The following is a 19888-nucleotide window of genomic DNA, read 5'->3' as shown; positions in this document are numbered from 1 at the left end:
AGGGTATAAATAGACCAAACTTTAAGCAGAGAATATCTAAACCTTTTCAAATAGTTTAGGGTTATTTGACCCTTTTCCCTTTTTAAAAAGAAATTTATTATTTAATATAATTAAAAATAATAATTAATAATTAATCAATTAATATTTTCATATTTAAAATAATTAAAATAAAATAAAAATTATATATATTATTTGAAATATATGCAATTTTCGCGGGTAGTTCTCTTTTTAATTTTTTTTCTATTGTCATTTTGTTTTCTTATTATTAATATTAATGTTATTTAAATTAAAAATGAGTTAACTTTCCCAAAAAAAAAAGGAAATCACATACACTTTACATTAAAATATTTAAAATTATTTTTAAAAAATATAATAGTTATTTATTATTAATCATTTTACATTTATATAATTTTAATTATTTTAAATGCCTCTTTTTGTGGTGTTGATATATGTCGTTTTCCCCTTATTATTATTATTATTATTATTATTATTATTATTATTATTATTATTATTATTATTATTATTATTTTATTTTTCCTATTTTTTATTTAAAATCAAAACATTAAAGAGTACTTTGAAAAGCACTTGAAAGTTAAACAGTCAAGGTAATTGTAAATTTTTGAATTGTAAAAAAAAGGTAATTTTATTTTTTATTTTTAAATTTTTAATTCAATTTAATAATTCTTAAATTCTCTTTTTTTGTGGTCTATATTCATTAGGTTTTAAAAACTTGTCAAGTTAATTTTTGAAATTAGTTTAAATTTCTACCTAATTTTTTAAAAGTAATTTATTATTAATATAATTAAAATAATAATTAATCAATTTTATATTTTAAAAGTTACAGAATAGAGACTAATATGTTCAGAGTTAATATAATGCAATTTTCGTAGGTAGTTCTCTTTTTAATTTTTTTTCTGTTGTCAGTTTTTTTCTTATTATTAGTATTAATATTATTTAAATTAAAAATGCGTTAACTTCCCCCCACCCCCACCACCAAAAAGAAAAGGGAATCACAAACACTTCACAGTACTATGCTTAAAGTTATTTGTAAAAAATGTAATAATAATTTCTTATTAATTATTTTATATTTATTTATTTTAAAATCTTTTTTTTGGTGATGCTAACATGTGTTGTTTTTCACCTATCCTATTTTTTATATATATATAAATAGATAGATAAATTTCAATTTTAATTTGTTTTTCTTGTTAATATAACATGTATTTAATAATTTCTTCTATTGATTTAATATTTTACTTCTTCGATTTACTTTTATTTTATATTATTTTATTTTAATTTAATATTTTAAATAAAAATTAAGATGTTTAAAAACTATGTTAAAAATTATAATTTTGAATATATGAAAAATATTGACTTTAAAAAGAACTTATAAAGCGTACAGAAAAATAATACACCAATTTGCCCTTCTTATCCTTTCGCGTCAATGTCGGTAACATTCTTACAGGAACTTCCCGGTGACCAGCCAGCAGATTCTCCGGCATATTTACAGGGAGTTTCCGGCAACCAGCCAGCAGTTTTACCCTCACAGGGAGTCGCCGGTGACGAGCCAGCAGTTTTTCCGGCATCCTTACAGGGAGTCGCCGGCAACGCAGATCTTTTATCGGAGATTCTCCTATGGCTACCTCCAAAATCCCTTCTCCGATTCCAAGCCGTTTGTAAAGACTGGTTTTCGATCATCTCAAGCCGTACATTCCGGCAACTTCACTGCCGTAGAAAACTCACTTCCGGCAAAGTTGACGGACTATTCTTCTGTTGGTGGGTCTATGGTAATAACTATGTCGACTTTATCCCTCTCAATGGGATACCCAAAAATCAAAAGGGTATGATTCCTTCAACACTCAAAAATATTGCTAAATCTACATCTTCAAAAATTGAACAATTACATTCCTGTAATGGATTGTTCTGTATAAGTTTCAATTTGGGTATTGAAAATTTTGATTATTATGTTTATAACCCTAGTACTAATCAGCATAGATTGATTCCACTCCCATATTTAGGTATAAAAGCTTATGAGATTGTTGTAATGAATTTGGCTTTTGATCCAATGGTATCTGATTGTTATAAACTCTTATGTGTGATGAAATTAAATGGGGTTTATGAAATTTCTGTATATTCATCTGAAACTGAAGTTTGGAAAAATTGTATGGATACGGAGATGAAGATATTGGATGCAAATCAACATTTTTTAGGTCAGGGTGTGTTCTTGAATGGTTGTATGCATTGGGTTAGTGAAATGTCGTCTTTCTTAAGGTTCGATTTGGATTCGATGTGTTTTAGAGATATGCCTAGTACTGATCTTCCTATTGGAGTGTTGAAAAGGAGTATAAGGTATTTTGGGGAGTCCGTTGGACATTTGCATCTAATTGAGATACATGAATTTAGGTCGATGAGTTTTGAAGTTCTTGAGATGGAGATTGATTATTCTAAGTGGTTTGTGAAGTATCGTGTTGATCTTAGTTACATGCATACTACTCATCCATTAATGTTGAGTGAAGAAGTTGATTTACTAGATGTGAATGGTGGTACTTGCAATGTTGTATGTGTGGTTGTTAATGAGAAGGAAGATACAACGAGGCTTTTGGTAACCACACCAGACGTTATCGTTGAATATGATGCTCATCGTATGACTATCAAGGAGGTTGCGGATATAGAGATAGCAAAGATCCCTGTTATATGGGAAGATGTTTCGGTGTTTGAATGGTATGATACACATCAATATGTTGAGACAATGGCTTCTGTTTGATATTGCTATGGTTTCTTGTATAACCATATGCATGTATATAAACGATGTGATCATGGTTATTCATCATTGAAGACGCGCTTATTATGATGTTTGTTATCTATTTGCTGGGAAGAGATCTTGTTTTTTTTTGGCATAGACTACTTCATCAGAGAATTGTACTTGTGCAGTTTGACTTCATCTGTAGTTGTGTTATTCATCTGTAAATGTTTTGTAAAATTACTAGTTTCGCCCATGGATGTAATTGTTGTGTAAACGACTTGTTATACATTGACAATTCAAGGTGAATGATATATATGATTTTATGATTTGTTGTGCTGCAAATTCTGGGAGTTATTTGCTTTGGTTGTTCTTGAATCTGAGGCCAAAAAAGTCATCATATGTGCTCTATTTGTTTATTTTTCATAAATAACTTATCATAATCGTAAATAACAACGATGAAAATATGGCACAATGGTTACTTCCTAATGTTATATTATCCAGGACCAACATTTCGTCACGAGGAACACTTCGCCATTGCTGATTAATGCAAAAAATAAAAAATAAAAAAATATTGAAATGATACAATAGAACGCCACTTGAACTAAGATTTACTTCAAGGTGTCGCCATAAGTAAATGTTTGGCAACAATTTTAAGGAGTTATCCAAGAATTTGCCTATTAATTTGTCAATGGCCCACTGTATATATTATTATGCGCTCATCAATTTGTGTGGCTTATGATTTACGTCTGGCTATGAGCATGGCCAACAAAGTACAAAATGTGGCCATTTAAGCATCACAAGTGACAAGAAATTCAATATTATATAAATAGTTAGGTAATGTATGGATATTATATAAATTGTATGCATGTAATTATATATGTATATTATATATAGCTATGTATAAGTGATGTCTATATATTTATAAGCATTGTTTATACAATATTATACATATTTCAACACTTTATCTTCCTCAATGATAACTTTCTTTCAAATTTCGACCAACTCAAATTTTCTCTAAAACAGTTCTAAATTTTAGATATGATCCTTTACGATATTTCAAGTTTTTTGATATGTTATTCAGTCGAAACAATTCATGTTTGTCTTTTATTTTTCTATTATATAGAAGAGTCAAATTGAGGACGATCAAGGATTTATACTAACAAAAATCTACTATTAAGAATGATAGCAAGAGATTATATAGAAGAGTCAAGTTGAAGACGGCCAAGGGTAGAAATGTAATTTTATACTAACAAAAATCTACCATTAAGAAAGAAGAGCAAGAGAAACAAATAGTTCTAGAAACATCTCTTTGTATGGTCAAGGATAAAAATGTAATTTTAGACTAACAAAAATCTATCTAGAATAATAACAAGAAACTAAATAGTTCTATAAACAATTTTGGTTAATGATATTTCTACCAACTCATTTTGTTATCACTTCACCTTTTTTATGAGTTATTGTGATATCTATTCGTTACTTTATTTAACTATTACTTTAATTAATTTTTAATATTTTTATATTCATTATGCTTACTAAAAAGGATAAATCACATAAATATGCTATATTGAGAAAATATTTACCATCTATGACATATAATTTTTCTTACTAAATATAATGACTTTTTGGATTAAGAAATTGTACCGCTTCGCTTCTTTCTATGTCTTTTTTCTCTTCCTCGGCTTCTTTTTATTTTTTCTTCTTCTTGGTCTCTTTTTGTATTATTTTTTATCTTCATCCTCTTCCTCTTTTTTTATTATTCTACTTATTTCAAAATTTTCATTTAAATAATTATTCTCAAATCAGTTTTTACCCATATTTTAATACATGTTTTATTTATGAATAATAGAAACTTAATTCAATCTATAGATTATGGTCTTGTCTTTCATTAGTTACGTTTTTTTTATTTATTCTTAATTTTCTCTTCTATTTCAATTTTAATAATGTGTAATACACTTTTAATGCAAATTTAATTCATCATGTAGTTTATTATTTGTTGCTATTAGATTACTTGTTTAATTCATTATTGATATAAATTTAATTCACTCTATAGGTCATTGTCTAGTATTTCATTAGTTACATTTTTTATCCATGCTTAGTTCTCTCTTCTAATTCAACTTTAATATGTGTCTAATACACTTTTAACTAATTCAAGTTAATTCATTTTACGATTTATTGGTTGATTTGTTATTATTAAAGTAGTTGTTTAATTCATTATTAATACAAGTTTTATTCAGTTTACAAATTACAGAATGATCTTTCATTTGATACATTTGCATACGTGTTTAATTCACTTGTAATTCAACTTTAATATGAGTGTAATACCTTTTTAATTCATTTGGCAGTTTATTATGTTTCTTCATTTGTTACAATTAAATTACTTGTTTGCTCTTTAGTTTGGATAGGTTGTTTCTACAAATAATTGAAAGTGACATTTGGAGTTTATATCTCATTTTAGGAGGGTTTGGTCAAGTTTAGAATTAATTTTAGGAGAAATATTATATTGATGCTCGATAAGAATAAAGTTTACGAAACTATATCACGTTTCTATTAAAGTTGTATTAGATATGTTTCAAAATTGTACTAAAATTGTATTAAAATCATGAACGATACATTTGTAGTACATATTACAAACTTCACTCTTTTTTCCTGATATAATTTAAGGAAAACACTTATAATACATGCAGAATACATTTTTAATACATATTGCAAACATCACTCACGTTCTTAGAGATACAAATCAAAATAAATTTAAGACACATATAATACATGTTTTATTCATGAATGATATAAGTTTAATTCATTTTATAGATCATTGACTTGTCTTTCGTTAGTTACGTATTTCATTCATTCTTAATTTTCTTTTCTAATTCAACTTTAATATTGTGTAATACAATTTTAAAGCAAATTTAATTTATTTACTTGTTTAATATTAGTGTAATACACTTTTAAGAACAATTGAATTTATAATTTATTGGTTGATTTTTTACGTTTATTTACTTGTGAAATTCATTGTTTATACAATTTATTCAGTTTAGACATCATAGAATGCTCTTTCTTTCGCTACATTTTGCATTCATATTAATCCTCTTCTAAATCAATTTTAATGTGTGTAGAATATATTTTTTATTCAAGTTTAATTCATTTTGCAATTTATCATGTCTCTCTACTTGTACGATTAAATTACTTGTCTAATTAATTAATTATTGATACAAATCTATTTAGTCTATAAATCATTAACTACACTATGAAAGAAAATAGAGAGAGAAAGGATTTTTTTTTAAAAAAAAAAGAGAAAGAGAGACAGAATGTGCAACAAAAGAAAAAAGAAAGAAAAGACAATAGAAAGAAAGCAAGAGAAAAAAAACAACGGGAAAGAAAACAACGAAAAAAGAACAATATAAATGAAGAAAGAGTGAGAAAAACATATAAAAACTAAAAAAACGAGAGAGAAAGAGACAAAAGAGAAAGACAAATCTAATAAAATGTATAGTACTGTTATATATTGCTCTAAATGGTTATAATTAAAAAGCATATTTAAAATAAATAATTATTTTTAAATAAGGACTCACTCAATTAATTAATCCAACTAAAAATGCCTACTTTAACATTCATTACTTTAAAACATAGTTAATTATTTTCATGTTTATTTTGACTCTAATTAATATACATGTAAGTATGATAAAATTAATAATATATATTATATTGAAATTAAAAAATAAATAAAATTAATTTCAATATTTTTTTAAAAAATATATATATTTTGAAAGATGTTAAAAAGTAACTTTACAAATAAAAGAAACATGATGATATATTTGTATTTAAAGTAAACTAAAAATGTTTACTAGATTATAAAAGTGTAGTTCTTCATTAAGATATATAATCAAGTTTGTACTTTTACTTGATTTCAAACATATTAATCTTAATATGTGAACTGATGAGTTTGATTTAAAAAGTTGAGGACGATCTAGGTAATATGATCATTTCATATACATTTCATTTTAAAAATTATAAATTATTTTTTTAAACTTCATTAAAATAGTTTTTTCAAGTGGTAAATTTCCCCCACAAGTTACGTAACTTTTCTAAAAACTATAAATTATAGTATTTTTTTAGAACTAAGTCTATGACACAAATAAATAGACTTCATTTTATTCACTCCTCAATTCTCTCTTTCCTCATGTCTTAAACCAATAAATTTCTCGCCCTTTATTTTTTATTTGCATCCTAAATAATATACACTCCGGTATAGATTCTTATTAGAAAAATAAAAAATGCAATTTTTTTTCAACATTAAGAACTACATTTCAATCAATTCTCCATATAATGACCCTACTTTTGTAAAATAATTATAAGGCAAAAGTAAATTTTACTATTTCTTAGTAAAAACATCACTTCTGATACTTGTCCATATAGAGTCAATTTTCAGCAAAAATCAGCGGCTTCACACTATTCAAACCAGTTAACATGTTAAATTCAATATCAATCACAATTGTTTTTCTTAAAATGCTTAATTCAAAAGGAATGCAACCAGTGAGCAAGCTCTTCAAGAACAAAATTTCAACAATTTCAGAAACATGTTATGTCCTTTCCTTTGGTTCTCTTCAGACTTTTCAATTTCATAGCCTTTTTTTTTTATCGTGGAGATAATTTTCAACGTATCTAATTTACTTGATTTCTCTTTATATGTATAATCTCAAAATGTTCACATAACATATATGTCATTATATAACTTATTGAAAAACATATATAACTATTATTTTATCATAGTTAAAATCATTTTAAGAAACTTATATAAATTATTATACTAATACCTCATGTTAAATTACTGCAGTATATATTATAGGGAAAAGACTCAAATATGCCATCAAACTTTTGAAAAGACTCATTTCTGCCATCCACTAAAAGTTTGGCTCATCTATGCCATTAGCGTTTAGAAAAAGGGTTTATTCATACCATTATTTTTTAACGGTGATTTTGCAAAACCACTTTTTACATGTGGCAAATTGTGATTCAGCCACATCATTTTTTATATAAAAAATCAAAATTCTGGAAAAGCATTAAATAAAAAAACCCACCCAAATAAAGACTCACCTAAATTTTAATAAACTCACACAAATTTTAAAGAAACCCCTTTAACCCATATTAGTGACTCATTTCTTTCCTCCAATTTTTTAATCTGAAAACTATAACAAAGAAGATAGGTTTCTTCACTTAAGGACAACAAACTATTCTCCTTCTCGGACAAATGCACAGTTCTTCCTTTAAAGCTCGTTTATAAAGATTAAAGAGGTTAGTTTATATAGTACTACTAAATATTTATTTAATGCGGTTGACAAGGAGGAGGAAAGAAGAAGTCAATTGATACATATGCTAAAAAGGATTTTGGTATAATAGTAAGGCTCCAACAATATTTGGTGTGGACTTCACCACAAATAAGTTGAGGTCAATGGTACAAAAATGACAATCATTGATTGAGGTTCATGTTGATGTTAAGACAACTGATAGCTTCACTTTGAGAATGTTCTTCACTGGCTTTATCGAAAAACGTCCAAACTAATAAAAAAGAACCCGCTATGTATGCACAAGCAAGCCAGATTTCTCAGATTTGTCGCAAGATGCATGAGATCATGGTTAATTAGGCTCAATCGTGTGATTTGAAAGACTTGGTCCTAAAGTTCATTCCCGAATCAATCGGTAAAAAGATTGAAAAGGCAACTTCAAACATCTATCCTTGCAGAATGTGTTCATTTGCAAGATCTTGAAGATTTCTAAATTCAATCTTATTTTCGATAGTATAAGTTGAAAAAACTGCGCGATTGAGATGAAGATGAGATGTGTTATTAGTTGACAAGAATGCAGTCCATTGAATCACTTGTGAAACTTATTTCAAGATTCAACTAAAAAAGATCATTTTCTAAATTTGAAGTTACGAAAAAAATTAAATAAGCCAAACCAAACCATATCCAATAAAATTTTGAATAGCACCAAAAAGAAGTGTAGCTCATAAAAGCAAAATTTCACACAAACTACCAGCTAAAAATTCAACACTATCACCCAGATCTTTAGCCACACCCAATCAAGCAATCCGTCCCTAATTATAATTCAAAGAGATTTTAGTTAGTGGAGAAATATGCCAAATAAGTATCTAATACCCGCAAGTTTGAATCCAAATTTCTTATACCAATCGACATAGCTTCAACAATAGCTGGGAGTACGAAGTATCTCACACCAAAAAATGCAAGAAATTTTTCTATGCAGGAAAACAACAAACGTATAACACAACTTTAATATCAACACACTGCATAACCTAATATTTCAACATACTGCATAACCTAATATTTCAACAAAAATTACGTCAACTGCTTTAACCTTAAAAATGTCCAGGCACAAACAAAATAAAAAGGTTTAACCTTGAAAATGTCTAGACATCACAAAAGAAAAACAACACAACTTTCATATTTTAGAAGAATCGGGGGTTGGTTCCCCTTTCCCTTTCTTGCCATCATCTTGATACGTTTTCTCCTCGCGACATTTTGTGTTAGTTTTTATTTAGGTGGGTCTTTATTTGGATGGGTTTTTTATTTAATTTTTTTTTTCAAAATTTTGATTTTTTCTTTTTAAAAAATGGTGTGGCCGAATCATAACTTGCCACGTGTAAAAAGTGGTTTTGCAAAATAACCATTAAAAATAATGGTATGAACGAGTCTTTTCCTAAACGAAAATGACATAGATGAACCAAACGTTTAACGGATGACATAAATGAGTCTTTTCTAAAAGTTCTATGGCATATTTGAGTCTTTTCCCTATATTATATCAACTTTTGCTGATATTTTTAAATCCTCCTTATTTCAGATAAAATATTTATTCATTATGTTTATTAATTACTTTAGAATTTTTTCTTCACTATAATATTCATCAAGTAGTTCATTATTTTGTTTGTTAAAAACCTATTATGTTTTATTATTATTTCCTATCATATTTATTTGAAAATATCATAATAATTTTTAAGATTGTAATATTGTAAACGGGCCTTTCATTATCTAGTAATAATAGAATGATGAACTGTCCATCCTAAGAAGTCATAAGGGACTTGAGGTCCTACAAGAAAGTTCTTAACATCAAAAAAACTGGAAAATGAAAGACTATTTATAGAAAGAAATGGAAGGGCCAGTAAACATTAAGCCAAATTGCAAACTTCTACCTTGAATGAAAATTTCGGTGACCGTCTGATAATGTGAATCGTTGTACTTGTAATATTGTATGTGTTGTAGTGGATGATAAGGAAAAGACAACAAGATTTCTTTTAAGCACACCTGAAGTTATCATCGAGTATGATTATCGTCTTATGACAATCAAAGAAATTACGAAATAGAGAAAGGTATTATGCTCACCAATATATTGAGAAATGACTTGTGTCTAGTGATATTGTTGTCCTTAATATCTTCTTTAACGAGTTTTATTTAATTGAAGTTGTTTAGTAGCTAAAGTATTTATGTACTAAAATTATCTTAATTGATATTATTATATTTGATAAATATAGATTATGAGTTAATTTATATATTAGTTTATTTATTATATATTATTTAATTTATAATACAAAATGAATTAAGAATTACATTAATAATTAAATCTTATATAACTAATATCATATGCTAACCAATAACAAAATGACTTGTAAAGTAAAATCTAGTAATAGATGGACCACATCACATGCTCGATGTTATCATCCACAATAATTATGGAAAAAGTACATAATTAGACATAATTAACTATCATATATACATATTTTTATCTATAGTTTAAAAATATCACTCATAATATCACTTTTTGATAATTATACTATAATTTTTTAATAAAAAAATTAGATATACAAATTCTTAAATGTGGTATTGAATAATTATCTTAAAATTTAAATTTCTTAATTAAATGTACATCAATCTCCTCCACTAACTGTCACGATCCAAAATCACGAGTCGTGATGGCACCTATGTTCCCAACCGATAGGTAAGCCAACCCAATAAAAGTTCACCAATTCAACTTAAACGTGAAAAGGTAAGTATAACTAAATTCTAACATACTAAGTATTCAAAATAAATGCGGAAAATAGAACTACCACCCCAAGATTTAGTGTCATAAGTAAAAGAGCTTCTACAATAGGATACAAGTCCAAACTAATATGAAAGGTAAACATAAGAAATATCGTATCAGAATATCAAAATAACCTAATAAAATAAAGGTACATTGAAGGTGTAGGCTGTAGAATATCCCAAACATCGCACCACAACTCCAAGACAATCCAACTCATATTCAAGCTCCAAGAACGAGCCCGAATATGAAATCTCAACTGGACCACAAAAGAGTGCATCAAGTGTAGTATGAGTAAGAAATCATGTGTACCCAATATATCTCATTCACCGGCAACGAAGAAGTAGTGAAACGAGTTTATGTAAGAAATCAGTTCTTTATGTATACAAGTCTATGTTATATGTACCAGTCAAGCTCCATCAAATAGAGGAAATCAAATATCACGTACTTTTCAACCACCAATAAAACTCATAATCAACAAAAATAAAGGATGTAATGAGATGCAATGCAAATGACACCATGAAATGATATGACTCAGATTCCAAGTACTGTCTCAACCATATATACATGATATTTCTCGAAAATACATCGAGAGTTCATGACCCATGGGGGACTCGCGAGGTCCATATATCGACACGGACGATCTCCACGTGTCTGTGCGGACGTTCTCAACGCACTAACATAAAATGAAATAATCCTCAGAATGGACGATCTCCACGTGCCCAACTTATAATCATAACCAATCACTCGCACGGACGATCTCCACGTGCCCAAATTATAATCATAACTCGATCTCAATATGGACGATCTCCACATGTTAGATATTTACTCATACTCAATCTCATGTCAATGCATGTGCACGATATAATACCAAATTAGGGGATGATGATGCACCTCAATCATTCAAGTATCAACATAATACATAACTACCTCAATTATCACAACTATACGGGTGTAATGAAGAAAACACAATCACACAAGGATTTCAAGTTAATAATATATCAGCTAATGCTCATATGCTTTGGAAATTCTAAAATTACAATCTACATTCTATAGTAGTAACTTTCCCTTTTATAACACCGGTACTCGTATCAATGCCCGTCACACCATTAATACGAGACACCCATCTTTCGCCTTTACCCCTTTGTCTATTTTCATTTTTTTAATCTTCAATTAGGAAAACGTCCTTCAACAAGTCTAATAAGTCTTAACATTACCTCGAAAGTTGAACATGTTACAACAATCCTCAAGATATTGCATTTTCCTTTCACAAAGCTTCAAACGTTTCCAATCTATCAAATATGCACTATTCGTGAGTAAGCGAATTTGTAGACACCCATAAAACTGTAGGCCAAGCCTAGGTCCAGACTCACCCTAATCTATAGTTAAAGTCATAATTGTTATCAAAACATAATAAACCTCTTTTTTCTGCAGCTTCCCTAAATGTAGTGTAGCATCTTTTATTCATTGTACGAAGATCTTCGTATGATGTTGGTCCTCTTACATTCATTAGAAGCAACCTAAGATAATATCTTTCTCCTTCGGTTGGATGACATGTGACAATACGCCCGATAGTAAGTCGTTGTTTTCGACACGATCACATTTTGTATGATGATGACCATACAAAGTGTTGGGGAAACTCTTTATACAGTAAATTCAGATTTATAGCATCGTCATTGATTTTGTTCATAAGAAAGAATTCTGTTAACATCATTTTTTAATCATTGGATTGTTTATTATTTGATCCACAGTTTGGTTATTTTTGAAAGAAACAAACTGTTGTCCATCAAGATGCAATTGCAACTGGAAAACACTTGGAGTCATTTCACTTATCGCAAAAGCAAGCAGACGCCATGCAGCAGGATTCATAGCTTTGGCAACTGCAAGTTCTGGTGTGGCAGCTTCAATACTTCCGGGAGGACGAACAACTCATTTACATTTCAAAATTCCTGTTGACATCGATGACAATTTCACTTGCAATATTAGTAAACAAAGTTCTTTAGCGATTCTAATTCGAGATCCAAAACTAATTGTTTGGGATGAAGTATCAGTGACAAAAAAAACATGATTGAAGCTCTTGATACACTTCTAAAAAATCTTATGAATATAAAAGCACTGTTTGGTGGAAAAGTAGTAGTTTTGGGGGGGGGGGGGGAGACTTTAGAATAACACTTCTTGTTGTTCGTAGTGGAAAAAAAAACTTCATAAATCAAAGTTTATTATACTCCCGTATTTGGAATCATCTTGAAAAATTGTGCATATCTGAAAACATGCGTGCGAAAAAAGATCCAGCATTTTGTGCATATCTAATGAGAATTGGAAATGGACAAGAAAAAACTAACAACTGCAACAAAATTGAAATGCCCAATAATTTTATCTTTCCCTTTACAGATGAAATAGAGTCTTTAAATCTTTTATTTAATGTTACTTATCCTAATTTGCGTACATTCTATTCTAATCCATCTTTTATGACTTCTCGTATTATTTTGACAACAAAAAATGATTTTGTTAATGAAATAAATGACATGCTTATACATTGATTTCCCGATGATGCTACAGTATATACAGCTATTGATGAAACTATAAAACCAAATGATCAATGCCAATTTGAAGATTTTTTGCATACTTTACATCTTGCTAACTTACCACCTTATAGATTTTTGAAAAAAAAATTGTCCAGTTATATTATTAAGAAACTTAAATCCTATTGAAGGTTTATGCAATGGTATACATTGATATGCCATGATTTCAAGTCAAATGTTATTAGTGCTACTATTTGTAGTGGTGATTTTAAAAATAAACATGTCTTTATTTCAAAGATACCATTACTAGCATCACAAGATCAGAAACTTTCAGTTCCCTTCAAAAGAATACAATTTCTTTGCTATGACTATAACAAAGCTCAAGGTCAAACATTAGATTTTGTTGGAATATATTTGCGTGAACCAGTTTTTTCACATGGACAACTTTATGTTGCTTTATCTTGAGCAAAATGTTCAGACAATGTAAAAATATTAATACGTCCACCAACTACACAGGACACGGATGATCATTCTACATATAATATAGTTTATGATGAAATTATTCGAAAAGCATTTTCATGATACTTTTAAAAGTAATAAGTGTAACAAGTAAGCGTCCTTATGCTAGATGTTGTGAAATTTTAAATTCCTTTACTTCATTTGTTTTTAAAGCTAACTAGAAGTTACATTGCAATCATATCAATTCAACATTTGAAGTTTTAAATTTCATCTTTCAATTCAGATTGTTCCGTTCCAATTAGTCAAATTTGAAATGGTTGATTTTGACTAACCTAAATGCTAACAATGCAGGAACAACTTTTCCTATAAGGGTAACTATTTTTATAGTTCTAGCTGAAGGAAACGACAGAGAAGACCTACCTCTTAATGCTTCAAATTTTCTTATTTCAAATTATACAAGTGCAAATAAGTGATGATGAGTTAATCAAAATTTTCAGTCATTACGTTAAACCAACTAATGCTCTTAACTTTTTTCACTGTTCAATGAATTTTTCTTGCTTATCTTCTCTATTTGTTTGTTATTTAACTTCTCACACCTCATTTTGATGTTGAATATCTATTGTATTTTGGACTTTCGCTGCTTCTTTTTTTGTGTTGTATTTTGAGCCGCGGTTTGTTCTGTTTTTTTTCACCAGATTTCAGTCAATGGTTGCTATATGTTTCTTCTTCAATGTTCCGACATTTAACCTAAATATTTTTCTGAGTTTATTCTGGGCTTTTGTTCTTCGCTCTTTTGGATTATTTTTGTTTAATGATGTTGTTAGTGTACTATATAAACTTGAAAAATTTGTGTTGTCAGCTTCTCCTTCTTCTCTTGCTTCTTCTCTGATTTTTCCTCATTTTAGTATGTTTAATGCTCTATTTTTTTACTTTGTCAAGTGTTTTAACATCTTTTTATGACGCTGAGAAACGCAAAAGAAGTATTATACATTATTTCTTCACTTATGTGTAAGTCGCTGGATCTGTTTTCTTAGCAATTTGCTGATTGCATTTTATAGTTTACACTTTAAATTTACGTTTTACTTCACCATACCCCTCATTTCATCTTACGTTTTAGGTTTATGATTTTGATAGTTGATTCCTTTAAATAACTTATAACTAAGATTTAAAACTGTTTAAGTTAAATATTTCTGCAGCCCGTTCATTTGACGTTTTCCATAAGATGATTCAAAATTGGATAAAGCTTAAGCTTGATTAGGATTACAATTTATCCTCCTTGCTAAGCTTGGTCTATTTTCTTAATTGTTTTTTCTAATGATTTGGAACCCTTGATGCACATAGTGCATCCTGAACTTTCATTTTTCTCAATAGTTTTGAAGCACATAGTTATGGTATTTCTACATATTTTGGGGTTAAAATTTAAAAGGTGAAGAAGAGGAAATAGTTAAACTTGCAGATGAAGTTTGACTTTTTTCAGGGACAAAAAAATGTTAAGTCCAACTTTGCCAGCGTTGCTGTCACTCTAGACAGATTAGAGTGGAGAGCAGAGTTAAAGATGTAACCCTTCATTTTATAGATATGCAATAGTTCTCTTAATTAATTATTTTGCTCATGCATGGTCTTTTTCTCATTATTTGGTAGTATCAACTATCAACTTCTTAAATACTAATTTTTTTGGCCAATATGATATTTTTGCAGATAATAAATGTGGTCATGTGTTTGACAAAATTCCCTTATGAAGGCAATACTTATGTGTTATGAAAATTGATTAGTGTCAACAGCTGATTGTTTTCGCAGATGTTAATGATGTTGAACTATCTACTAAGGGTGAGTAGATGTTTATCCTCTTGATATATTTTTTCATTTAGTACTTTTCTAATAAAATTGATAAATTTTACAACACTCAGGTGATTTGTTCAGCAAGAATTTGAGTTGTCAAATTTTTTGGTGTTGCCATGAAATTACCAATTATATCAAAGGCTGAAAACTCAGAGTAAGCTTTCATTGTTGATCTTTTTGTTATTGTACTAACTTTTCGAAAAAAATTAGCTACTAATATAATCATTTGAGGGATATATATCTAGGAATAAGAGATGTCTTATTAAATGTGACTATATCTGTTAGCACATCAACGCGTGAGCAAAAACCTGAAACATATTTCACAATTAATCATTTATTCATTATGTAAACTATTTGTTTAAATAGGAATAAGAGATGTCTTTTTAAATGTAACCAAATCTGTTAAACACAATATTACAGGAAAAAGAAACACAAAAAAATACAATGGATAACTAATTTAGTCGTTAAGCAAGAATTTGAGTTGTCAAATTTTTTGGTGTTTCCATGAAATTACCATGACTTTAAGTTATTTTTTAGTTTAGAAAGTGTTCATAAACATAAAACTGTTTAAAAGCATTTTTTGAAAGTCGAAAAGGTACCAAAAATAGGCTAAGAGAGAAGCTTAAGACATCAAATCTCTCTGTGAACGTCTCCTAAGTTTTTTGTTCATTTGGGATGCCTTACTGTAGTATTCTTCATGATGATTTAAGGTAAATTTACATGTTCCTCAATCTGGTTAATATGACCTATTTTCTCTTCAAGGTTTATTATATTCATCAAGTTCCTGATTCTAATATTTAAAGAGTTGTTTTAGCTCCTTTTTACTTCCTGTACTATGCTTCAACACAAAAACACAAGACCAGAAAATCCACCATTGTTGATGCAACTTCTTCCATTATTAATTTGTCTTGTGAGTTTTATAGTATGAGTAAGTTCCTTCTCTTTGTGCTTTACTGCTTTTATATATTTTTGTGTACGAGTTTGAAATATTTATTTAAAATTTTAAAATTGGGTGAAGAGAGGAATTCTCCTCCCATATTACTATCAATCAATGAAAAAATTAATATATGAATAACAATCTCCCCCCCCCCCTCCTTCTCCTACACTTTATGAAAATTAGAAGGAATTAGATGTTCAATGAAGTAACATGAACAATGAGATTCTGTAGCCAACCCTAATTTATTCGAGTTGATGTTATATGCTCTCATTTTGACAATTGTCAAGATTCCTTTAAAGGATTATTTGGCTTAATATAATTTTAGTATCTGAATGTATTAATTCCTTATTATCCAATTCTATATACGTTTGCATGTTACCATGATTATGTTAATTTATTAAGATATCAATTTGCTTTCTAATTTTCTCCTTTTCTCTTTGTTGACAATAGTAACATCAAAATTTGTTTGAAAAAAATAGTGTTCCGTCTCTACTTCTTCATTTCTATAATCTATTCATTTGTTCTCACTATAACACAATTGTGACATTGAGCTCTGTTCTATTGATTATTGAAAACTTGAGTCTCATTACTATATGTCAATGATTTTACTTTATTTTTGCAGGACCCTGTCTTTTCTCAATATCACTTACACATGTTACATTATCTGTTTGCCCATACTCAGAACTTCACATTATTTACGCCCAACAACGATGAACTTAGTCTTGAAATTGTAAGTTCCTTCATAGCTGCAATAGTGCTCATCATTTGATAATTTATGTTTTACCAAATGAAACATGTCACTTTACATTCATTGAGATGTCGTTGGCCTCTTCAAATGTGTATGTGCCACAATTCAAACTTCCAACATCTAACTTCTTAAAATATTGTGATCTTCACTTCTTCATTAAGGTTGGGATTTGGGTCTAGAATGAATATATTCGATCAGGAATTGTGTTCATTGTTACTGCTCTATGTCAGAGAGTAAATTTTATAGCACATTTATTGATATGTATTTTATATATTTATATGTTTGATTTATGGTATGATCTTATGCGCTTATTATAATAATAAAAAAAATCCTTATAAGGCAACTATTGCACATAGACTATAGATTATTAGTACTTAAACATGAATGAATGTTTGGTTCTATCATGATGCAAGATTGAAATATGATCAATGTTGTTTAATTGCACAAATAGCTCATCTCTTTCTCACATGTATATGCAAATGCTCTATTCAGATTACAGAATTCACAGTAAGTTACCTTGTGAGTTAGTTTTCAGTGAGTTAGTTTCCAGGGAATTTGCATTCTATGTACTTAAATGAATATAAAACTGTTTTTACTTTTCTCTTGGTTGCCTTTTGCTTCAACACTTAGACCTCATACTGTTGAAGAATGCAGTCACAACTTCAGTAGAACATTGGACAAATTGGAACATGTCAATCACCAAGTATATCTGACCTGGTTCACTAGCAAATTGTCTGGTCCTTTCTAATTTAAAGAAGAAGTCTTACTAATTTTGTTTCTAGGCAAGAAGATATCTATTATATCAAGTAGTAATTTATTGATTTTTACAGACATGACATCTTTATGTATATACACATACCAACTGTAAAATTAAACTTGGACAATAGTTAAAACTTGCTACACGACAATTTTGTTACCTCAAAAATAATATACTGGTTTTCAGTTTATTTTTATAATATAGTCACAATAACTCTTAATTCTCAAACAAATTCTCAAAAAATCCTAAGAGGCAACTTCATAGCAATCATTCAAGATAAATACATAATACATATACTTGAACAAAGATAAGTGATTTCTGCCATTTTTATTTTCTACTCCATATTTCTGAAGTCAGAATTTCTTCTGTGCTCCTCCTCAATCAATTCATTTAATAATACAAAAAACAAAAGTAAATATAGAAAATAACACCATCTCACTCTCATCCACAAACACAAATGACAGAACTTCCAAATTTGTATATCTTATAATAATAATATAAAATTATGGAGCTCAAAAACAAACTTGGACCAAAGGCTATTCAAATTCTACTATCAGATGTAATAACTTCTTTTTCTGGCATACAACATTAAATTTTACTATTAAATGTAATAATTTTTTCTCTTTTTTGGCACAATCTCATTGGCTGCCAAATCCATCAATTTTAAAGAAAGACACCTGTACTTTTACATAGTATAACGTGTCTACTTTGTATTATATATATATATATATATATATATATATATATATATATATATATATATATATATATATATATATATATACACACATTATTATTCATGATTACTCATAAAGCACAAATTTGTCATCCTTTCCTTTGAAGAAAAAAACTATTGCTCCCTTTCTAAGGTATTTTTTCCCCTTTTTATGTTTTCCCTCTTCCCATTTTCAATTTTTCTTGTAGATTTTAGTAGTCAACAAAGGAGAAAATCAATATGGTACAAAATTAAACTTGTTATTTTCACTTAAAATTCTAATTTTATTACTAGCAGACAGATTTGAGAAAATTATATTTTCTAATGTTTCACTAAGTTAGGGATAATTATGTTCTTGCATGTTCTGAATTTCATTACATATATTCCTATTGTACTTTCATTACAAATTATATACTTTTAGTATGTGGAGGACAATATGTTCTTGCATGTTCTTCCTGATTTAATTGTTCATGTTCATGCAACCACATAAAAGAAAGGACTTTCACTCAATAGTGATGCTATCTTGCAGATACTACTGCTTAGTTAAATATTTGTAACAAACATGGTACTAAGATTGAACATCGATCAAATAGCATTAACAACACGAGATTGGATTTGCAAAGTTCAAATTGTGGAAATCGGACGCCAAAGAGAAAGCCCTGACAAATAACAAGAGCTATCAGCGACGGCTATGAATTGTGTTTGACGTTAAATATCCTATGTATCTAATTTGTTTATTTCATGTATTTGATGTAATATTTTTATGTATTTAAACTTTTATGTTAGTGTATCTAAGTTTTTATCTGCTTTATGTTAATGTATCTAAGTTATTGATGTCTTCAATTTGCTTTTTCTGTTAATTATACCTGGTATATATGGTATGTATATGAATGTAGATATTGTGAAAACAACTTCACTGTCACAATTTTGAAATGGAGTAAAATGGCTATTTTGAAAACACAGAGATCAAGATTGAAGAAATCAAATTGAATTAATGGAAAGAGGAGGTTTTTCTACCACACTGCTACATTAACTATGGATGACTCAGTAACACGCCGATTTTGGGTTCCGAGAGGACCAAGTATA

General features: G+C 28.6%; 1 protein-coding gene and 1 long non-coding RNA gene across 2 annotated transcripts; both read left to right on the top strand.

Annotated features, from left to right (window-relative positions):
* Positions 1-1441: 1441 nt before the first annotated feature.
* On the top strand, positions 1442-2761 carry LOC138337204 (F-box protein At5g07610-like). The gene has a single exon (XM_069286839.1). The coding sequence runs from the start codon at positions 1442-1444 to the stop codon at positions 2759-2761; it is 1320 nt and encodes a 439-aa protein (XP_069142940.1).
* Positions 2762-18905: 16144 nt separating this feature from the next.
* On the top strand, positions 18906-19632 carry LOC112941895 (uncharacterized). The gene is made up of 2 exons (XR_003247549.2): positions 18906-18956; positions 19332-19632. It is a non-coding gene; the product is annotated as an uncharacterized lncRNA (long non-coding RNA).
* Positions 19633-19888: the final 256 nt, after the last annotated feature.

This window comes from Solanum lycopersicum, chromosome 7 (genome assembly GCF_036512215.1).
Source record: "Solanum lycopersicum chromosome 7, SLM_r2.1".
In the NCBI taxonomy this organism is placed as follows: Eukaryota; Viridiplantae; Streptophyta; class Magnoliopsida; order Solanales; family Solanaceae; genus Solanum; species Solanum lycopersicum.
This window is presented reverse-complemented; position numbering and strand designations above follow the sequence as displayed.

Coding starts and splice junctions, on each gene's coding strand:
- LOC138337204 (XM_069286839.1), top strand. CDS start 1,442: ATGTCGGTAACATTCTTACAGGAACTTCCCGGTGACCAGCCAGCAGAT.